Here is a 22879-nt window from a genome sequence, read left to right as displayed (position 1 = left end):
AGTGCGTCGTACCGGTCATGATGGCTCCCTTCCTCGAGGTCACGTGGGATCGGTCCTTTGGGTGAGGCGTCAGAGGGAGGTCCACCTAGGAAGGTCGGAGGGGTGCCACATGTCCCATCCATCCCTGAGGTCAGAGAGCGGGCTGTCAGGAGTCGCTCCCCTGGGGTACTTATGGCACAGGTACCCATCACAATGACATGTGGGTCCTACCTCCATTATTTATGGAAGATGTAGGTTAAATTCTTGCGTGAGCACTAAGATATCAAGACCCCTTCTGGAAATCTTCGTAATTACGTGTGTTAGTTTCTCTGAATAGCAGTTCTCTGAATCACCAGCTATAAAAATATTAACTCGAAATAATATCAAAGCAATAATTTACTATGACATGATGATGATGCTATCGTCATGAGGTTTCCGCAATAAAGCCACCAATAACTCATATGTTCCACCCACATTATATCCACGCTAGCTCCATATTGTATATGGATGATAACAACCAACACAACTTAATTGGAGGGTATGTGCCAATCTTATTTCTTATCTTCTTTTGTTTTCACGAAGTAAGCTCATGATTAAAATCTTCAGTATCGATAAACTCCTTCCTAAGACCCCTCAATTTTAGTCAGAACTAGAGTTCATCTGTAGGGACAATCAATAACACCTAGCCTATTCTGAAAATTAGATTCTTCATTTTCTACACCATATTTTAAAGTGAAAACATGCACACTATATGTTTTACTTGCCAAGTTTAATTGCCAAGTTTAAGTTTGAAGAATTTAAAAGATCATTAACTAGTTAAAACAGAGAATCGAGCCAGCAACCTAGCTGTTGCTTTTCACGCCAGAATGCATGGCGTGACTCCTTTGTGAGTCACGCCAAGGTGGCGCCACCTCACTTGGACATGTCCGCGTCACGTGGAAATCAATTTTGTGTTACACCAACATGGCATTTTAGTTACACCATTGTATGTGGCGCGACCCAAACATTAGTCACGACATAGAGCTTGGCGTGATAAAAGGTTACTTCTGGACACGTAGATCGGGAGGGGCTAGTTATAAAATTTTAGATTAAAGGGTTAAAATTAAAAAAAAATTCCCGTAGTAGGGGTGTACGAAGCCAGCACGGCTTCGACTCGCACACCGAACGGCGCCACGCCGGTCGCCCAGCTACGCGTACGCGCGCAGCGACCCCCCAGAAGAGGAGCCCATCCCTGACACGGTGGGCCCGTGACGCTTCATGGACCCACGTGCCAGCCTCAAGCAAACATAAACCCGTCCTCCTCGCCCCGTTCGTGCCCATCTCCATCTCTGGCACACCTGACACACACACCTCCTCGCGTCGCGTCCACCGCTGGCTTAACGGCCTGCCTGACCACTCCTCCTCCTCCCCGCCGCCGCTTCCGCCTCCACGCCTACCCGCTACTGATCGCGTGTCCACCCCGCCTCCGTCCCCATGCTGCCGCGCTCGCCGCCGTCCGCCGCGGCGGGCCCCATGGTGCCCGGCGTTGGCGGCGTCGAGCCGGCCGTGACGCTGGACCGGGTGCCGCGCTGGAGCGACCCCGACCAGCGCATCTTCCCCTCGGCCTCCGACGAAACCTCCTCCGCGGAGGGCGGCGGATCCGAGCCGCCCGTCGCGTCCGGCTTCCTCTCCTTCTCCGACCCGCTCACCGGCGACGGCGCCGGCGGCGGTGGCCGCGGCGGCGCCTCGCGGTTCCCCGTCGACCAGGAGATCAACTCCAGGATCTACCTGTGGCGAGGGCACCCCTGGAACCTCGAGGTCGACGCCGTCGTCAATTCCACCAACGAGGTTCGCGATTCCTGACCCCCATCCTCTTAGCAGTGCTGGGAATTGAGCTGAATTACGGTGCTGAAGCTCCTTTTTTTTTGTTGCTCTGGGTTTTCGTGCAGAGCTTGGACGAGGCGCACAGTAGTCCTGGCCTGCACGCTGCAGCAGGGTCAGGGCTCGCGGAGGAATGCGCCACCTTGGTACTGTTTCGAATTCTTCTTATTCCACTTCACAAGTTTAGGCGACAAGTTTGCTCAAGCTTAATTGTGCTGGTAGAGACTTTAAGTATCATCTGTCCATTGGTCTACCTTTTTTGCAGGGCGGGTGCCGGACAGGGATGGCAAAGATGACTAATGCCTATGATCTTCCTGCAAGGTACAAGTTGACAACATCAATTTATTCTGTGCTTTCACACCATGAGAACTGTGGCCCTTAAGCTAGACGAGTGAGTGCTACTGCCTAGTTTGATTAGAAGTTCCCAACTTGATTTTCTGCAAATCTCAGACCATGAGGGACAGCACAGGCATTTTTTTCTTATGGAATCACATAGGATCCTGATAAAAAGACAACTTCTTTTTTGTCCTGTGTTGTATCGCCCATTTGCATGGCCCCTACTCTGGAGATTCATATCTCTTTCTACTTTGTTATATTACAAGCATTGTTGTTGAACCATAATTCAAACTGGCACAATAGTTTCTTCGAAAATTCGCTAATAAGTTAAAGTTTAGTAAAAGTTAGTTGTGCTGAAGCTAGTTGTTGAATACTCACATTCATTATACTGTTCTTTGGTTTTTTGCATTTTCAGTTATGCTAAGATGCATGTTTCAATTGATTATACAGGAAGGTTATCCATACTGTGGGCCCCAAATATGCTGTCAAGTATCACACAGCTGCCGAGAATGCACTTAGTCACTGTTACCGGTCCTGTTTGGAACTGCTTATTGAGAATGGTCTTGAAAGGTACATGTCAAATCATGATTCTTGGATCATATTATTAATTTTAATTTAACTGATGTTAAATTGTTGCTTTTCACGTTTTAAACTTTCCGGATTTTAATTTTATTAATAATTTTGTTTCATTTCTTATTTCATTAGCATCGCAATGGGTTGCATATACACAGAAGCTAAAAACTACCCTCGTGAACCAGCTGCTCATGTGGCAATAAGTGAGTTCTTTTAATATTTGTTTACTCTCTCTTTACTTGTGCTATGAAATATTTCTTATGTGTCAATGGGAATATTCGATCTGTAAATTTGGAGGCTCCCTTTGATACTAACGACTTCCAGTCAAAAGGGAAACTTTTGACATCCCTCACACTTCTTACTCCTATGTAGAGGATGAAGCAGTGAGTGGTAGAAAGTGGAAAGTATAAAAAAAAGTTTCATGTTTACTGAATTCATTTTTGCCCTGCAGGAACTGTTAGACGTTTTCTGGAGAAGCAAAAAGGCAATATAGCTGGTGTTGTGTTTTGTACTACATCTTCATCTGACACAGAGATATACAAACGGTACTTAAACTGAAACCTAGAAGTTGCATTATATTTTGTTCATATGCGCTGATTATAAGCAGTTAAGCACTGCAGATTGCTCCCTCTATATTTCCCTCGGGACAAGCAGGAGGAAGAAATTGCGGTATCAAAACTCCCAGCTGATGTCGGGGATGAGAATGGTGAAACAGTAATTGATGAAAGGAAAATAAGAATAAGACCTTTGCCTGCTGGTGTGGTAGACAGAACAGTGACTGCAGCACCTATAGATCTTCCTCTTTCTGATTCTGGATCGGCATTGAAGAGGTAAACTTTCAAAAGTTTTTACTTCAGTTTATAAAAATTCAAATATGTTTTTATTTTGTGATAGCGATATACAGTTTATACAATATAATCTCAAGACAGTAATATGCTATAGTCACGGTACCTGATCCTGATCTCAGTATATCCTTTTTCTCTCTCTCTTAGTAGGTTACTCCATTGCGCAGATCAATTTATCTAAGTCTCTATTATTGTTGTTTATAGGGGGAAAAAATCCTTTTATACTTGCTGAGACAATTGTGCCTTTTCTAGTAGATCCTTTCCCCATCTAAATAATTTGTTCCAGTTTCTTTGTCTCATTCTTTGCTCTACAAGACTCCTTGTATCAATTACTATTGTAAATATTTGATCTTCAAATAGTTGGTGTTTATGTGTGATGTTCGTCAACTCATTTTTACTTGGTTTGAAACAGGGCTTCTTTCAAATTGGATTCATATTTGGATCCTTCGTTTATGTCAATAATTAAAGATCCAGATCTGCGGCGCAGGGAGCAGTGGGAAAAGTCTGCTCAAGCTCAAAAGGGGTTTAATTATGCTAGGTTACTTGGATATGGCGATCTTGGTTGTCCTTCATTATCTGCAGCAGAGGAATATTCACTTCATTCACGATACCTTGCTAAAGCGAATTCTCTGAATCTTTCAGAGATTGCTGAAATGAAAATAATGTATGTAGGTTTCCCAAGTTATGGTTTTATACTTCTATTTCATTGTGCTTAATAATGTTTGTATCTCTGCATGGTTTATTGACATGCATTCTAGTGTCTTCACTGCCATTAATCTGATGTTCTCAATGAACTGCAGCTATCGTGGTGGAGTTGATATTGAAGGACGCCCGGTTCTGGTGGTTGTTGGTGCGCACTTTCTTCTTCGTTGCCTTGATCTTGAACGGTTTGTTCTGCATGTGGTGAAGGTAATTGATATAATACATCTCTGGCAAAAGTTATGCTACTATAGCGCATGTTTTTTGCGCCGACTGTAATGTATCTTAATGTAGATGCCCAGAAGTCTTGGGATGGAACTTTCTATAGGACAATTCCTTATTTCCCATTGAAGAAAATTGCAATCCCTTAGGTTTTTTGTTATCACTGAGCAATGAGCATTATGGCATCGCTTAAATTAGGAATTCTTGTTTTTTCTCAAACAAATTAGGAATTCTTGTCTCCAGTCTATTTTGTTCTTGGCAAGTCTAGTGTACCATGCTGTCCATACACATGTAGCTCAATCTCAAAGTGGGAATGAAATTATCGGCTGTGTCTGAGTTTAAAAAAAAGACTAAATCAGCTTTGACATATTTCTCACTGGACATTGTGTAGTTTAGTGATATAGGTCAAAAAAATTGGTTCACACGGGTACCTATTTTCACTCTGTTTTTTTCTTGGCATGTCTAGAATACTGTCCACATTGGCGTGGATTGAGAATAAAATAATTACTCTGTTGGTGCTAGGACATGTAACCTTTCATTTAAACTCAATTTTTTTTAAATGGTCTGAACCCAAGTAATACAGGCATTTTATATGAAACCACTCCTGTCAAAATTATATGAATTTGAGGAATGATCTTTTACAGCAGAAACCAAAGAAGTGGAGATGGCCTCTGGATATTTCAGGGCATTTAGTTATTTATAGGGAGTACTCATTGCAAATGTGAAACTGAAAGTTTCTTGCTCTTTGCTTTTTAATAATTTTAACGACTTCCACTATCCCCGTTAGAGCATGCATATATATTGCTTATCTTGCTCTTTGCTTTTGATAATTTGAATAACTCCCACTATCCCAATTAGGGCATGTATATATATGTATTGCTTAACTCTCTTGTACATCTTGTTTTGTTTTTTTTTTCCACTAAGTTAATTCTGAAAAGTTGTGTTATTATCTTTCTCTTCATAGGAGTTTGAACCTTTGATTCAGAAGCCATATACAATTGTATACTTGCACTCTGCAGCATCATTACAACCGTAAGAGTGAAGTGTCTGATAAATATGTTCTGAAGAAATTGCTTATTATTTGCTTTAAACTCAAAATGTAAAAAAGGGAACATCTTGTTGAATTTCCAGGCAACCAGATTTAGGATTCATGAAGCGATTACAACAAATACTTGGACGGAAACATCAGCGCAACCTTCATGTTAGTATCTTGTTTTTGTATCAAATTCATCCTATAAACAGGTTCATTCTTCTAACAGTGTTCAACTGCAAACAGGCGATTTATGTTCTCCACCCAACATTGGGATTGAGAACAGCTGTTTTGGCAATGCAGATGTTTGTAGATGGAGAGGTAACTCCTAGTTCAGACTAATGACTTTTCTAGTGCTTCTTTTAACTGTGCAGCATGAGATCTTAGAATCCTGTTGTCCCCTAGGTCTGGAAGAAAGTTGTATATGTGGATAGGCTTGTTCAGCTGTTCAGATACGTACCACGCGAGCAACTTACAATTCCCGATTTTGTCTTTCAGTAAGTAGCCTTGCTCAATACCTTCAGGTCTTGGCACATTCGCATACAAACTGGAAAAGGATGCGGTACTTACTTATTCCTGCAGGCATGATCTGGAGGTGAATGGTGGGAAGGGCCTAATCGTTGACCCAAGAACTAAGCACATTTATCAGAGGGCGTCCAGTTCATGATGGTAACAGTTCTGAGGACCAAAGTTCATTAGTTCTTGCACTGTACCATTCTGATGTTTGCTTCTTGTAACTTTATTCCATGTTGATGTTTCTTTCTGTATCTAGTTAAGTTGGTCTATTCCATTCGTTCGTTCTTCTGCCTTCCCATCTGTATATGTTGATTTGTATAACTGAATAAAAGTGGTCTCTAGTCTAGATGATGTTCAATTTTCACTCAGCCTGTACAAAATTTGGCCACCTGAAATAGAAGTTTATTTCAATGCTTCACCATTTATATTTCATTTCTGCACATAAGTACTGATTCGTCAAATTTTAAAAAGTGATTCGACTGGAGGCACTCTTGTTGGTGCTAGTATGAAGATAGACTTCTGGTCCCTAACAGGCATTCACTAATTGCCTTGTTTAGTGCTTACGCTACAGATTACAAAGCCATTGAAATCAGCCTTCTCAATCTTTTGAATAGATAAATCCCCAAACATGAACTACTTGTCAGTGAAGGTTAATTTTCTTCATCTGCATCGAGGGTATGTTGTTGCTTGTTGGAGACTAAGCATGGCATAGTAGGCAGATTAAACAGAGCACCGGATTTAGCATCGTGGCTGAACACCAAGCAAGCATCCTAGTTGTGCCATAATTCCTTAGGCTGGTGTTTGTGTCACCGGCGCAATTCTAGCCTGCTACTTTTCTTACCCCTCACGATCATAGATACATTTGCTTTATCTGCCTTTGCCACAACTACGATATCCATTTTCTCCGTAACACTTTGGCTAATTTTTCAGTATAAGCACCTCTTCTTGTAGATGACTTGGTAGTTCCGCAAATTATGATCGCGTAAGCCACCTGGAACTGGAAGCATATACAGTATCAGCATCTTTTCAAGCATCTCCATTGTGCATCCCAAACCAGGGATAAATATAATAAAACAATATAGGCCCTGCAACTCGCTTATCTGGTGAGCTGGCTTATCTGATAACCTTGCTATCTGGAGAATCTGCTGTTTGAATAAGCTGGGTGTTTGGCAATCTTGATTATTATGTGTTGATTGACTGTCCTGACCGATAAAATGACCTAAATACCCCTGAGGCTGATAATAACTCATTTTTGTTGTAAATACGAGGAGAAGATAATTCTAATGTCATCCACTTATTTTAGGCTGATAATAAGTGTCATCCACTTATTTTTTTCTTTTCCTTTATTTTTTTGTTTATCTTCTTCCTACTTGTTCGCAAACAAGCGGCATGGGATGGTTGCAGAGGGCCTACCGGGGCTACGGGACCTGCCAGCTGCGGAGAGGGCTGGCGGGAGCGGCGGCGGCGTGGCCGGTCTTCTTGGGGAAGATGGCCGACGGGTGGCCGGTGGAGTACAGAGCTGCCCATCGGAGGGAAGGGAGCCGGTGAAGAGCGGCGGGCGGCGGATGGGGCCGGCAGCAGACGAGGCTGGCAGGCGGCGGACGGGGCAGCGGATGGAGCGGGTGGCGGACGGGGAAGCGGATGGAGCGGGTGGCGGACGGGGCAACAGATGGAGCGGGCGGCGGGCAAAGCCGGCGGCGGACGGGGCCGGTGATGGAGCGGGCGGCGGACGGGGCCGGCGGGCGGCGGGGGGGGTGCCAGCAGTAGACGGGCGGCGGACGGGGCAGCGGATGGAGCGAGCAGTGGATGGGGCCGGCGGGCGGCGGGCGAAGTCGACGGCGGACGGGGTATCGAGATGGCGCGGGGGTGAGGAATATGTGGGAAAATCAGCTCGCTTGCACAAGAAGCGCCTCCGAGGCTGTGTAGGAGAAAAGCGAAGGGCTAGTTGTATTCTGGATTACGGGAGAAGCGGCTTGTGTGGTAAGCGGAAAATAAGCAAGGCGTTTGGGTAGGCTTATCGCTTATTTCCACCGATAAGCGAGAAATAAGCGGATACAAACAGGGCCTACAACTAGCCCTTCGCTTTTCTCCTACACGGCCTCGGAGGCGCTTCTTGTGCAAGCGAGTTGATTTCCCACATAACCCTCACTCCCGTGCCATCTCGATACCGCATCCGCTACCGGCTCTGCCCGCCGGCCCCACCCACCACCCGCTCCATCCGCTGCCCCATCCGCCACCTGCTCCATCCTCTGCCCCGTCCGCCACCCGCTCCATCCGCTGCCCCGTCCACCACCTGCCGGCCTCGTCCGCTGCCGGCCCCATCCACTGCCTGCCGCTCTTCACCGGCTCCCTTCCCTCCGACGGGCAGCTCTATACTCCACCGGCCATCCGCCGACCATCTTCCCCAAGAAGATCGGCCACGCCGCCGCCGCTCCCGCCGACCCTCTCCGCAGCTGGCAGGTCCCGCAGCCCCGGCAGGCCCTCTGCGACCATCCCATGCTGCCTGTTTGCGAATAAGTAGGAAGAAGATAAACCAAAAAAATAAAGGAAAAGAAAAAAAATAAGTGGATGACATTAGAATTCACTTATTATCAGCCTAAAATAAGTGGATGACATTAGAATTATCTTCTCCTCGTATTTAGAACAAAAATGAGTTATTATCAGCCTCAGGGGTATTTAGGTCATTTTATCGGTCAGGACAGACAATCTACACATAATAATCAGTATTGCCAAACACCCTGCTTATTCAGATAGCAAAGATAAGCCTGCTCACCAGATAAGCGAGTTGCAGAAAAGTGTATACAAACAGGGCCGTATTCTGGATTACGGGAGAAACGGCTTGTGTGGTAAGCGGAAAATAAGCAAGGCGTTTGGGTGGGTTTATCGCTTATTTCCACCAATAAGCGAGAAATAAGCGGATACAAACAGGTCATAATCCACAAACCACAAACCAGGCTGTCAGTTAGCACATAGAGTAATCTAAGAATTTGACTTGCAATTGACAGATACCGATGAATGGTAAGCATTTGTTTCGTTTACTTGAGTGCTGCTGATGAGCAGGCAAGTCAAGTAGGCAAAGCATATTCGAACATTAACAGACACTTAGGCCCAACTGAGAGTGCACAATTACGATCAGACGGTTCACACAACACGAAGCTGGAAACGGAATCCTTCTCTTGTGCAATAATAAATGGCGTTTGATGTGTGTTCAAGTTCGTGCTGAGAGGTGTTAACTTGTTATGATACATGCAACACGGCATTGGCATAGTTGACTAGGATTATACAAAGCCCAGATGATTCTAGTTAGCAAGAGCATCAGGTATATTCCTAGGATAAACCTTGCCTATTTAGTTACGTGAATACAACAGCATTGTTCAATATTTTTGCATCGTTGTTCAACATCTGGACGTCATATCTTCCCCAATTTCCCTCTCAAAAGGTGAGCAATGCTGATTTCTTTCATCACTATGTTTTGATCAGATGATCACATCAGTTCTGAGAAATGCAGGGTTGTTTGTATTACTGAAATTTCGCTGAAAAATGCATAGTAACTTGGTAGAGAACTTCTGATGCAGCAGTACTTCTCTAGTGATTCCATTCAGTTCGCCTTTTTCTTCAGAAAAGATACACTTTTTGCAGTTTGATTTGCTCAATAAAGTACAGGTGATCTGTACTCCCTTTCTATGATCTTGACATGATGAGTTTCACCTGCTGCGCAGTCACATGTAAATAACTAGCTAAAGGAGCATCTTTCCTTACCTGCTGCAACATTTGATTGGTGTATGAACGTGCGTGCAAGTGCTCACTAATTCTATCCATCAAATTACCATTGATGACGACGGGATCATAATAAATATCCTTCTCAAGCAGCAATTTTAATTCGACCTTTCGCTTTTGTCGACTAAGATTTTTCTTCAATGCTTACTGTAGTACGGTATGTCCCTAGAAAAGGCAACAACCTAAGACTCCTAGTTTTGCAAGAAACTTCAGCTTAGGCTCACCGCTGACCAACTCTGAGGAGCAAGCGAGAGCTCACTCTGAGGAGCATTGCAGATAAAGCTAGATAGCCGCGAAGTGCACACACCGTGCGGCGGAGCAAGTGAAGAGGCGGCAGCTTCAGCAACCATGGCGGGCAAGCAGCTCAACGTTCTGACGACGCTGGACCATGCGAAGACGCAGTGGTACCACTTCATGGCCATCGTGATCGCCGGCATGGGCTTCTTCACGGACGCCTACGACCTCTTCTGCATCTCCCTCGTCTCCAAGCTGCTGGGCCGCCTCTACTACACCGAGCCCAACAGCCCCAACCCCGGCAGCCTGCCGCCCAACGTGTCGGCGGCCGTGAACGGCGTCGCGCTGTGCGGCACACTGGCCGGCCAGCTCTTCTTCGGCTGGCTCGGCGACAAGCTCGGCCGCAAGAGCGTCTACGGCTTCACGCTCATCCTCATGGTGCTCTGCTCCATCGCGTCGGGCCTCTCCTTTGGCCGCACGCCCAAGGGCGTCATCGCCACGCTCTGCTTCTTCCGCTTCTGGCTGGGCTTCGGCATCGGCGGCGACTACCCGCTCTCCGCCACCATCATGTCCGAGTACGCCAACAAGCGCACCCGCGGCGCCTTCATCGCCGCCGTGTTCGCCATGCAAGGGTTCGGCATCCTCTTCGGCGCCATCGTGGCGCTCGTGGTGTCCGCCGGCTTCCGGAACTCGTACCCGGCGCCGTCGTACCAGGACAACCCCACGGCGTCGCTCGTCGTCCCCGAGGCCGACTACGTGTGGCGCATCATCCTCATGTTCGGCACCATCCCGGCGGCGCTCACCTACTACTGGCGGATGAAGATGCCGGAGACGGCGCGCTACACGGCGCTCATCGCGCGCAACGCCAAGCAGGCCGCGGCGGACATGTCCAAGGTGCTGAACGCGGAGATCGTCGAGGACGACGCGGACCGCGCCGGGCGCGAGGCCGCCGGCGCCGGCAGCAACAAGTGGGGGCTCTTCTCGGCGCAGTTCGTGCGCCGGCACGGGCTCCACCTCGTGGCCACCACCAGCACGTGGTTCCTGCTCGACATCGCCTTCTACAGCCAGAACCTGTTCCAGAAGGACATCTTCTCCAAGGTGGGGTGGATCCCGCCGGCGAGGACCATGAACGCCGTCGAGGAGGTGTTCCGCATCGCGCGCGCGCAGGCCCTCATCGCGCTCTGCGGCACCATCCCGGGCTACTGGTTCACCGTCGCCTTCATCGACATCATCGGCCGCTTCGCCATCCAGCTCATGGGCTTCTTCATGATGACCGTCTTCATGCTCGGCCTCGCCGTGCCGTACCACCACTGGACGACGCCGGGCAACCACATCGGCTTCGTCGTCATGTACGCCTTCACCTTCTTCTTCGCCAACTTCGGCCCCAACAGCACCACCTTCATCGTGCCCGCCGAGATCTTCCCGGCGAGGCTGCGGTCCACGTGCCACGGCATCTCGGCCGCCGCCGGCAAGGCCGGCGCCATCATCGGCGCGTTCGGGTTCCTCTACGCCGCGCAGGACCCGCACAAGCCGGAGGACGGGTACTCGCCCGGCATCGGCATCCGCAACGCGCTGTTCGTGCTCGCCGGCACCAACTTCCTGGGGATGATCATGACGCTGCTGGTGCCGGAGTCTAAGGGCTTGTCGCTTGAGGAGATATCCAAGGAGGCCGTCGACGACGAGGCGGCGGCTTGATCAGCTAAGAACACAGTGTATGCATACAACCTTTGGTTAGGTGTTTTGTACTTTGGTCGTTGGTACATTGTACTTGTTGCACGGGTATGTGGTAGATTGTGCTTTGCTGTGTTTATGACACTTGTCAATTTGTGAGCTTGTCACATAGTGATGCTAAATGTAAATTTGATTTTGATCTGGCATTACATTATCAGATTTGTATTATCGAAAACTTTGTTCAGAAGAAACAGTATAAACTGCTTGTACATGTGACCGTTTGTAGTATTCTTACTATTGGAATGAATTTAAGATTTGTATTTGAGTGAACCCTGTTCCATTCCACGCATGATAAAGCATTGGCACAAATCAATGGCAGTACGAACACTGGGATTTCACGAGTGTAGGGGTGAGAATCCCCGAACAGGGGCCGACTAGCTGGGAACTTTCACTCTACCAAAAAAACCCAAGAAGAGTTTAAGAAAAGAGTGGCTTCACTAGTTCGTCTGGCTGTGCTATTTATAAGTCGTAGTAGCCTAAGGGAGTAGTTTGTTAGGTATTTGCTGAAGGTATTGGTTTGTCTGGCCTGTGCTATTTATAAGTCGTAGTAGCCTAAGGAAGTAGTTTGTTAGGAATTTGCTGAAGGTATTGGTTTGTCTGGCCTGTGCTTTCGTGTACTTTGCTTCTTTGAATCTTTGGCAGGTGAGACACCAATTTGTCGGCCTCTTCCAGGCTCTACGCTGGTGTCGTTCTACGAAAATGGCCGGACGCCAAATGTAGTGCTGCCGCGTGCCGGGCATTCCGGCGGGTAACCTAATCACGCGTAGGCAAAATAATCTAGAGAATCGAAGATTACGACACTTAATCACCCTTCTCGTCTGCAGTGAATAGTCTCAGACGTCTTGGACACTCTGGGTACCATTTTCGCCGCAACAAGTTGGAAGGTTTCACCTTATCGGAGGGCAAGGATGAAAACATGATTTTCTTGATGCTTTGTCACAACAATGTTTGAATGAAACACAAGTCCATCAGCCTGTACGAGTGTACGAACTTGTGAAATACCCAAATTTGATTCAGAGACGACTAATGCGTACCAGAAATTCATGAAGTGAATTTTAGTCAAATTCTGTCAGCCAATGAGTTTCCTCAATCGAAATATGTGTAGGCCTTAACAAATCTTAACTGTATATTTTCGTTGAACTCTAGAATAGATGGATCAGATCTTCTCTTTTTCTAAGACAAATGTGAGAATTTTCACATTTTATTCATCTGTTCTGAAAATCTTTGGTCTTTGTATTATGTTCTTTTGGATAATTAATAAATACATCAAGACCCATGTTTTGTAATAACTTAATTTCATAATAGTGATTCTGTCAAATGAATGTTTTAAAGATATGGATGAAAAATATGAGATCTCCACTCCTCATCCCGTCACTACCTTCTCCCCTTGGTCTGTCTTTGCTATTATATCATTTGTAGATCTCCTAATGTATCTCAAGATATATATAGTCTAGTGCCTTAGAAGAATTTGAGTATGCCACAGCGCAATCATATCCAGACTTTTGTAGGATCGATATACTATTCTGATGAATTGTATAAATAAAATACTTGTTAAGTCTTTTTAGTTGTAAAAATTGGAAAATTTTGCCTTCTCTATTCCCATACGATTTGCATCAATAATACTGTGTTCCAAAAATTGGATATGATATTTAGCATTGCTCTTATTATTTTTATTTATTTTGATAGGCTGTGAAACTTTGATAAAATTCAGGATCACTACACATGACAATCTGGGTAGCTATGTGTTTGATTTTATAATTGGGTCTTTTTTTCATTAATAGATCGGCTTTCACAAATGACTACACTCTACCAGACTTTGTTGTAAAAACCCAAAACCCCATGCGCACATGCTTAACAAATTCAATCAATTTCATTAATTTGGAGCCTCCATCACCTTTATTGAACATAGAAACTTTTAAGAATACGATCTCTATACTTTTGGGTGTTCCACCAAAAGAACAATTGATTAGGCTTAAGTGATGTTACACCAAGTTTTACTATTTGCGGAAAAAAATCACTGCAACATATAAATAAGACCAATGCAAGCACTTGAATAAGCTTAAGTTGGCTAGCTTCCTTTTGCGGCTCTATATCGGCGAAAATATTGGTTAAGCATTTGGGCATTGGGGTGTTTTTTTACAACAACATGGAGTGGAGGGTGGGATGTGGGAATTTTGAACAAACGACTTATGACGGTAATCTCAAACTTTCTGTGGCATACTTTTTCTTCTTGCATTTTTCCTAGATCCTAATGTTATTGAATGGACTCCCCTGTCTAGGCAACTATCACAGTCCTTCGCTCAGACATCGTGTTCTGTTTGCTGTTAGGTCCCAGCCACTGCCACACCATCGAGTATTACAAGTAACCATATTACTTTAGAAGAGCATGGTATAAGTACTATGTGTTGAATATTGACTACCTTACATGGAGATTCAACCTTACTTGGACATTCTCTAACATTATGTGAGTTAATTATAGCAAAAAGGCTTTCTAATTAAACTAATTGGTATCGTAATTTAAGGATAAGAAGGATCACCATGGATTACTTGGAAATTGATCCGTCAATTGATTCGGGAGTTCCAAATTTCGGATTTGATTGATCAGGCTTTCCAAATTAGCATCGTAATTTTGGTATGGAAAGAATGAGCAGTGAAGGGATTACAAATTGATCGGGCTTTCCAAATTAATGGGTCAATTAATTGGATGCTTTCCTATTAACTCGAGGTGCCTTTTTGAGGAAACTAACCTGAGGTGCTTGATAGTTGATGTAGGCGGGTGGATGAATCAGATCGTTTGAGAGTGCATTATATGTTCACCAATGTGTTTGTGTTCTTGACATTTCCTCTTTTATACTTTATATAGATATATAAAGAAATAACTGATGCACATGCACCACGACTACGTACTACTATAGCAAAATACCAGCTTTGACTTACATGGGAAATGAAACACAAGCGAGCCAGCTTAGGCCTCGTTGGGCAGGTCAGGTTTGGAAAGAGGCATGTTTTCATTCCTGGGATGGATCAAGTAGATCCTGGTGGTTCACTGAAACCTGGTTACCAATGGATCTGGCCCAGGAATCAAACCTGGTGTTTTCAGAGCCGTTTGTTTTGATCAGGAATGAAAACACTTGTTTGACAGGTAGCAAACAAAAAATAGCAACATCCTTTTCAAGCCTGAAATGAGGAAGAAGTAACAAAGAAGTAGCAAACAAAAATAGAGTCTTGATCAAGAAAAAATAGCAACATCCTTTCAATCTTTCTATCTAGATAAGATAAAATAGAGCTTGGTGAGGCCGGCTAGGAGCCCAGGAACTGTGCAGGTAGGAGTCTGCGCTTCTTCTTGGTGCCGATGACTCCATTTTGATCTCCCTAGTGACTACTTCCAATCCACCATCCAGGAACAAAATGAAAGAAAGAAAAGATATCAAACTTTTCAGTACGAATATGAGGAAAAAATAAAAACTTGTGCATGCTAAAATAAGAGAATTGACATACGAACACTACAAGTTTTTAATGCAGATATTACATGATAATTGGCTCTGCTTGTGCTCACACTAACAACATGCAGAACATTTCTTCTCTTTCTCAAGATTAAACAGAACATATAAATGTAGGAATTGTAAATCATTGATACAAATCTGCACTATGTTCAACAAGAGTATGCATGTGTTTAGATTACTTTAATGATCTATTTGCACATAAAATTTAGAACTACAGAACTATTTTGAGGCACATATGAACTACTTTACAGATCTATTTGCACATCAGTATGGTAAGTCAATATGCAAAGTCAATACCAGCAGCATAAACTAAGTAGACAACAATTTTCTGTTGTCACAATGAAGCCAAGGAATGCACCAACAACAATTTAAATCTTTAAGCCAAGGAAGATTACCAAGGAAAAGTGCAAAATAAACTAAGTAGACAACGACTTTATCTGCTAAGTCATCTCATTCCTGAGCCAAATCAAAGCAGATTCTTGATTTGCCTCATAGGCATATATGAAAGCCTCTCTATTTTCTTTGCTCTTACTGAAGACTGCATATGCTTTTGCCTTTTTCTTGTTTGGTCACTTTCATTGTGTTGACAACTGATATGCACCTTTTGATGGAAAAATCATCACCTTGAGCAGCGTCCTTTTCTCTTGCTAGGTGTGCAGCTTCATCTTCTGCTTGCTTGGTCCTCATTTCAAGGTATCTCTCCATCATGCCTTCAATTTTTCACTCTTCATAGGCCTCTGTTCTTCGCTGTCCACTTGTTTCAACAGCTACAACCTCACTTTCTTCATCTCTTGCCTCCTTTTCTCTTTCCTCCTTTTCTTCATCTCTTACCTCCTTTTCTTCATCATCTTCATCACGTACCTCATGAATTTCCTGAAAGGGTTCTTCCTCAGCTTGTGCATCATCTTCTACACCATAAATTTGGTGAAGGGGTTCTTCCTCACATTGTGACTCAAGAGAAGTTAAATTGTAAGTTCCTTCAGCCAAATGACCTACAGAATAGAGTATTTTTAATAGCAAGCAGGTCACAAAGTTGATTTTTAACAGCAGAACTTACCATCGTGGAGCTCTCCCAAATCATCATAGAGCAGAAATCTTGCCTTGTTGTTTCAAAACTTCTTGATTTTAGGGAAAGCTTGCACATTTAAAGAAAATATTGATCAAATATGAGGTTATCCACATAATTACTTTAAGAAATCAACTTACCACTATGAGGTTATTCCACATTGCTGGTGTTCCTTCAACCATATTGCTTTTCTCATTCCATTTCAACCCACTCTGCCTCCTGGCCTCTTTGAGCATCTTGTAATCTCTCTTCAGCTAACCTTCTTTATCTTGAATCTGAGCCTTTGTGCATGAGAAAGACTTGTTCCTCAGATGGAACTCCTTCACCATCTTATTCCACCCTTCAGAGTTCCAACTGTTGTCACTTCTATAGCCACTATCTTTATACTCATGGAGAATTTCTACCAGGATTTTCTCAAGGGATGGATTCCAATCCACTCTTTGTTTTACTACATAAACAATGGACAAGCATCAATAATAGAAATTTTATAGCATCAATAATACAAAATTGACAAGAAAGCATGAAGAAACATTAAACACGATACCTCTTGGAGAACCTCCACTCCTCTTTGCCCCCACTGCATTTAGGGGAAGGCTTCTTTTTATTAGCACTTGTTGTAGGCAGGAACCTACGAAACTTTGGCGACCCCATGCCATCACATTTCAAAGAAAAAACTTATTTACCAACTTATTCTTGATACAAGCTTATTAACTCATTAAAATCATGAAAAATAACTTATTAACTAATTAACTTATTACAATTTATTCATGAAGACTAATTTATATGTTGCTGGTACTGAACCCATATTTCTTGCGCAATGGTATCTCTTAAAACGTTGCCTTGTGTAGTGCCTAGGTCATTGATTTGATCACTATTTGGTAGAGAAACAAAGTGTGTTGGATTGATATTATCCGACTGATGATGTAACCATTCCTCATCTCCATGAAGTAATTGGATTACATTGAGGAAGATGGCAGCAGCTACAAGTATCTTTACTTGATTTTCCAACGTGTGGAATGTGGCAACTTTGAGAATGGGGAAGTGCTTCTTAAGCACCCCCAAAGCTCTTTCCACATGGTTCCTCAGTAGTGCGTGGTGGTGGTTGAAGAGCTCCTTTGGGTTCTGGGATCTTCGATGTCCCGCCCCAAATTCTTTCAAATGGTATCGAACTCCTCGATATGGAGCAAGGAAGGATGGAGTATTTGCATACCCTCCATCAACCAGATAAAATTTGCCTGGAGGTACCTGTAAGCCCTTGCTCATAGTTGATCTTAGCACTTTGGATTCTGTAGCCGATGCCTCACATCCACTAGAAATGAAAGTGATGTTGAGATCGAAATCACAAGCCACCATCATGTTTATGCTTAGTGTGCCTTTCTATTTCTAAAAGGAGAATGTTCTCAAGAGATATGGAAATAGGAATATGAGTGCCATCAATGGCATCGACACAATTCTTAAAGACTGGATAGAATCTCAGATTTTCTTGGATTTTTGATGCACTTGATTAGGATTGGGAGGTTGAAGGAAACGGAGAGAGAGTGTAGGAATGACCTTCTTGAAGAACTGGTTGATGTGATGATGGAAGGTGTCATTGTTGTGCCCAAAGGTCACTTGGAGATCCTCATATGAGGTGTTGCGACTTAACATGTATAGGAAGAAACCCAACTTCTCTTCCACCGTAATCCTTGTATCAACGGCGAGCCTTTTCCTTCTAAGATAAGTTGCCACATCTTTGAAGATGTGGGGTTCCATCCTAAATGTAACTTGACAGTTCTTGACATGTCCCTCGAGGAGTCGACGAACCTTAACCTCGTCTGTTTCTTCCGACGTATGATGTTTCTTCTTTCCTCCCCGCCCAGTAGAACCCATCAGATATAAGGCAAGGAAAAGAAACATCATCATGTCATCATCTTCTTCCTTCCTCCTCTTTCTAATACGATCTTGCAATGAGTATTATTAATATAAATTTATAATCAGATAGAAGCTAAATAAAAAATAAAAGGTTGAATAGGTTAATATAATATTATTAATATAGATAGAATTCAATACCTTTTGGAGTTGGTATCAGATCCAAGAAGGGGGAGGTTCACCTTCCCCAACTCTAATTGGTGCTGGAGGGATCTACAAGTAACAAAAAAGAGTTGCAAATGTTAGAATTAGCACTTCATGATGGATACAAATTAGGACTATACAGGAAACAAGATATACTGAATAATGAAATTATACTGAACATAGAACCTAAAAATTGAACATTAAAAACTGAATGTTACAATAACTGAATGTTACAATACTAGATACTGTTTTCTAGGATATAATATGTAGCATGATGAAGTGCCACATGTACTGAAATGTGGAGCAGCAAATTCATGATAGTGTAGCCACATGTACTGAAATGTGGCAAACCCATAAGTTCATGATTGAAACTGTTACTTTATAAGAAACTAAAATCGAAGTAACTAAAACCGAAGTAGCAAAAGCATTACCATGATTACAACTTAATTGACTATGACTATAATTAATCCATGAAACACACCACTAGTAGCAAGATATAACATATGAGGAGTTTTTTCAGTTAGAAAACTCATCTCAAGTAAGCAGCTAAAATTGCAGAATAGAAACCAAATGTAAGTGGAAATGCATAATAAATAGTTTAATAAAAAAGAAATAGAGTCATAGACGCAATGCCAAGGCCAACAGAGTTAGGATCGTTGTGCTGAACTCAAGGCAACCATGTGCTAAATGCTGTTGAGATTGAAAATAGAAGACTGAAGGTCGATCTAAAACAAAAGACTGATGTTAGGTAGTATATACACACTATTTTCTCCTTAACATTCAGTTTAAGCAAGAGGTCAAATATACTTAAAATAGTACACACTACACACTGATTGTAGGATATATCAGTTCTAACTCCTAAAGATATCCATGAGAAAAGAACCTATCATTTAAATCAGAATACAATGCCTTTGAAATCATTTAAACCTCCATTTCCCAGTAGAAAAAAGAACCTATCATTCAACTGCTATTTTTTACCTCTGATATTCTTGCTTCAGTTAAGCTAAGTAACTCTGAATTTTTTTGAAAAGAAACATATATGCAGACGATCATTTGCTAAAATTCTACACTGACATCTCCTTAGATGAAAAAGCATCAACACACAGGTACCAAGCAACGAAGCAAGTAAGCAACGTGCAACATTTGCCTCAATACAGTCCATACATAACCTAGCAAGCAAGTAAATATGCGGTTGTGCATTTGTTCTACACACATGAACTAGATGAATACTACATGTTCAGAATAACCATATTATTATTGACTGCATGAGACTTCGCGAACAACCGTCCATACCATTTCAGATGAAAGCTTGAAGTCAGCTGTTTCAGATCAACGCAGATCCAATGAAATCAAGAACCCTACGCGATGGGGAACACCCTAGGCTCGGCAACCTGAAGAACAAGAGAACTGGAGGCTCTTCTTTCGGATGGAGAACCAGTTCTTATTGAACAAGAGCAAGAAGGGATGGCAGGCGGCATGCTAATTCTATTGTTGGAAATTCCTTATTATGGGAGTAATGAAACATTTATAGTAATTGGCACCGTATTTTAAGATGAGGATGGATCAACAGTGAGGAAGATTTCGAAAAGATTTGAGGGTTTGAAAATTGATTAGTTTTTTCAGGAGTTCCAAATTAAGGATTCAATTAATCAGGCTTTTCGGTAGGGGATTACAAATTGATTGTGATTTTCAAGTTAGTGGGTTCCAAATTGATTTTCGGGAGTTCCAAATTAAGGATTCAATTAATCAGGCTTTCCTATCACATTGAATGTTTAAATACTAATTAGGAGTATTAAACATAGACTATTTATAAAATCTATTACACGGATGGAGGCTAAACGACGAGATGAATCTATTAAGCTTAATTAATGCATAATTCGACAATGTGCTGCTACAGTAACCATTTGCTAATGATGGATTAATTAGGCTTAATAGATTCATCTCGCCGTTTAGCCTCTATATATGTAATTAGTTTTATAATTAATTTATATTTAGTCTTCCTAATTAACCTCCGAATATTTAATGTGACATGGACTAAACTTTAGCTTCAGGATCCAAACACCTCTGGATGTTTCCATATTAGCTTAAGGGGCTTGATAGACGGGTGGATGAATCAGTTTTGACGAGACAGAGTGCGTGGTATGTTCACCAATGTATTTGTGTACTTGATATTTTCTTTTTTATATTTTATATAGAGATAAAAATAACAGATGCCCATGTGAAACAGCAGGTTTGACTTTCTACATGGAAAACGAAAACAAGTGAACCGGCCTACACGTATCACCAATCACCACGGACGGTCATACTACACCATCTGGGTCTGGGACGGCCGCACCGCGCGGCCGCCGACGGCCTCCTCCTCGCCGTCGTCGGCCTCGCCGGACATCTCCTCGAGCGACTTCCCCTTGGACTCCGGCACGAGGAACGTGAGTATGAAGCCGAGCATGTTGACCCCTGCGAGCACGAAGAGCGAGTTGCGGACGCCGATGCCCGCGGGGTACCCGTGGTCCACCTTGCTCTTGTCCTGGTTCTGCGCCGCGTACAGGAACCCGAACGCCCCGATGATGGCGCCGGCCTTCCCCGCGGCGGCGGAGATGCCGTGGCACGTCGACCGCAGCCGCGCCGGGAAGATCTCGGCGGGCACGATAAAGGTCGTGCTGTTGGGCCCGAAGTTGGCGAAGAAGAAGGTGAAGGCGTACATGACGACGAAGCCGATGTGGTTGCCCGGCGTCGTCCAGTGGTGGTACGGCACGGCGAGGCCGAGCATGAAGACGGTCATCATGAAGAACCCCAGCAGCTGGATGGTGAAGCGTCCGACGACGTCGATGAGGGCGACGGTGAACCAGTAGCCCGGGACGGTGCCGCAGAGCGCGATGAGCGTCTGGGCGCGGGAGATCCGGAACACCTCCTCGAGCGCGCTCATGGTGCGGGCCTTGGGGATCCAGTTGATGCTGGTGAAGATGTCCTTCTGGAACAGGTTCTGGCTGTAGAAGGCGATGTCGAGCAGGAACCACGTGCTGGCGGTGCCGAGGAGGTGGAGCCCGTGGCGGCGCGCGAACTCCCTGGAGAAGAGGCCGAAGCTGTTGCCCGTGGAGGTGACCATCGTGTCGAGCTTCTCCTGCTCGTCGACGATCTCCGTCTGGAGGACCTTGGACATGTCGGCGGCGGCCTGCTTGGCGTTCTTGGCGACGAGCGCGGTGTAGCGCGCCGTCTCGGGCATCTTCATCCGCCAGTAGTAGGTGAGCAGGGCCGGCGCGGCGCCGAGCATGAGGATGATGCGCCACACGAAGTCGGCCTGCGACACGGTGGAGTCCTTGGGGCTGTCCTGGTACGCCGGGGCAGGGTACCCGGCGCGGAACGCCGCGGAGATGATGAGCGTGACGATGCCGCCGGCGAGGATGCCGAACCCCTGCATGGCGAAGACGGCCGCGATGAAGGCACCGCGGGTGCGCTTGTTGGCGTACTCGGACATGATGGTCGCCGAGAGCGGGTAGTCGCCGCCGATGCCGAAGCCGAGCCAGAATCGGAAGAAGCAGAGCGTGGCCATGACCCCCGTGGGGGTGTCGCCGAACGAGAGCCCGGACGCGATGGAGCAGAGCACCATGAGCATGAGCGTCATCCCGTAGACGCTCTTGCGGCCGAGCTTGTCGCCGAGCCAGCCGAAGAAGAGCTGGCCCGCCAGCGTGCCGCAGAACGCGACGCCGTTGACGGCGGCGGCGACGTTGGGCGGCAGCGAGCCCGGGTCGAGCTTGGTGGTGTCGGTGTAGTAGATGCGGCCGAGCAGCTTGGTGACGAGGGAGATGCAGAAGAGGTCGTAGGCGTCGGTGAAGAAGCCCATGCCGGCGACGATGATGGCCGTGAAGTGGTACCACTGCGTCTTGGCCGCGTCCAGCGCGCTCAGCACCTGCAGGTTGTCGCCCCCACGCGCCATGGCGCCCGCCGAGAACTAGCCGCCGCCGCCGCGCACTGGCAAGAGGGCCGCCGGATCGATCCGGCTCTGCTGTGTTTGGGAGGTGTGCCTTGCGCTGCCTTGGTGGTCAGTGGTGGTGTGCGGGGAATGGCGCGGCGGCCGCGGGGTATATAAGAAGGCAGCTGCTGGTCAGCCCGGTGGAGGCAGCTCAGCAGCTGGGGAATCTCAGTCGAATATTACGGCAATTACCACCCTCTCCCCTCCGCGTGGCTGCGGGTTGCGGCTGGCGCACGGCGGGTGTCTACACACTACACTAGCGACTAGGATCGGAGCAGCAGGCGCTGGCTGGCCGGCGTGACGACCGTGATGCGTCGTTATGACCGCGCCGCAAACGCGCGCACGGGCTCCTTATCTGCAATACGCGCGGGCGAGTGCTCGAGGTCACCGGCGCCGCTCATCCACCCAGAAAAGCTTTGGAGTTTTTAACGGCCATCCTTTTCCTTTTCATCATCTACCCGAAAGCTTGGAAAAAACAGAGCAGGGGAC

The 22879-nt window shown here is 45.2% G+C and overlaps 4 protein-coding genes and 1 pseudogene across 6 annotated transcripts; 2 read left to right on the top strand and 3 right to left on the bottom strand.

Annotated features, from left to right (window-relative positions):
• The first annotated feature begins 1309 nt into the window (after positions 1-1309).
• On the top strand, positions 1310-6478 carry LOC117840113 (uncharacterized). Its single transcript, XM_034720572.2, has 14 exons — positions 1310-1806; positions 1908-1985; positions 2105-2160; positions 2626-2745; positions 2881-2951; positions 3200-3293; positions 3369-3578; positions 4006-4257; positions 4394-4502; positions 5479-5546; positions 5646-5715; positions 5791-5865; positions 5950-6041; positions 6127-6478. Exons 1-14 carry the CDS (start codon positions 1453-1455, stop codon positions 6209-6211), a joined length of 1734 nt encoding a protein of 577 aa, XP_034576463.1. The 5' UTR covers positions 1310-1452; the 3' UTR covers positions 6212-6478.
• Positions 6479-8726: 2248 nt separating this feature from the next.
• Positions 8727-12072, top strand: LOC117836515 (probable inorganic phosphate transporter 1-3). 3 transcript variants are annotated; one of them, XM_034715964.2, is made up of 2 exons: positions 8727-9499; positions 10114-12072. In XM_034715964.2, exon 2 carries the CDS (start codon positions 10186-10188, stop codon positions 11764-11766), a length of 1581 nt encoding a protein of 526 aa, XP_034571855.1. In that variant the 5' UTR covers positions 8727-9499; positions 10114-10185; the 3' UTR covers positions 11767-12072. The 3 variants fall into 3 exon arrangements, with proteins under 3 accessions (XP_034571855.1, XP_034571854.1, XP_034571853.1); XM_034715963.2 differs by having other exon boundaries at positions 8732-9499; positions 9991-12072; XM_034715962.2 differs by having other exon boundaries at positions 8732-9499; positions 9780-12072.
• A 2416-nt stretch (positions 12073-14488) lies between these two features.
• Positions 14489-16832, bottom strand: LOC140221127 (uncharacterized; annotated as a pseudogene).
• On the bottom strand, positions 16827-17978 carry LOC117840072 (uncharacterized). The gene has a single exon (XM_072290783.1). It carries the CDS (start codon positions 17725-17727, stop codon positions 17146-17148), a length of 582 nt encoding a protein of 193 aa, XP_072146884.1. The 5' UTR covers positions 17728-17978; the 3' UTR covers positions 16827-17145.
• Positions 17979-20565: 2587 nt separating this feature from the next.
• Positions 20566-22496, bottom strand: LOC117840071 (probable inorganic phosphate transporter 1-8). The gene has a single exon (XM_034720523.2). It carries the CDS (start codon positions 22352-22354, stop codon positions 20729-20731), a length of 1626 nt encoding a protein of 541 aa, XP_034576414.1. The 5' UTR covers positions 22355-22496; the 3' UTR covers positions 20566-20728.
• Between the last annotated feature and the right edge of the window lie 383 nt (positions 22497-22879).

The sequence above is a fragment of the Setaria viridis genome, chromosome 9 (genome assembly GCF_005286985.2).
Source record: "Setaria viridis chromosome 9, Setaria_viridis_v4.0, whole genome shotgun sequence".
NCBI lineage: Eukaryota > Viridiplantae > Streptophyta > Magnoliopsida > Poales > Poaceae > Setaria > Setaria viridis.
Note: the sequence above shows the minus strand (reverse complement) of the source record. Positions and strands in the feature narration are given on the sequence as shown.

Coding starts and splice junctions, on each gene's coding strand:
- LOC117840113 (XM_034720572.2), top strand. CDS start 1,453: ATGCTGCCGCGCTCGCCGCCGTCCGCCGCGGCGGGCCCCATGGTGCCC. Junction 1,986..2,104: donor CGGAGGAATGCGCCACCTTG/GTACTGTTTCGA, acceptor CCTTTTTTGCAG/GGCGGGTGCCGGACAGGGAT. Junction 4,503..5,478: donor TTGTTCTGCATGTGGTGAAG/GTAATTGATATA, acceptor TTCTCTTCATAG/GAGTTTGAACCTTTGATTCA.
- LOC117836515 (XM_034715964.2), top strand. CDS start 10,186: ATGGCGGGCAAGCAGCTCAACGTTCTGACGACGCTGGACCATGCGAAG.
- LOC117840072 (XM_072290783.1), bottom strand. CDS start 17,727: ATGATGGTGGCTTGTGATTTCGATCTCAACATCACTTTCATTTCTAGT.
- LOC117840071 (XM_034720523.2), bottom strand. CDS start 22,354: ATGGCGCGTGGGGGCGACAACCTGCAGGTGCTGAGCGCGCTGGACGCG.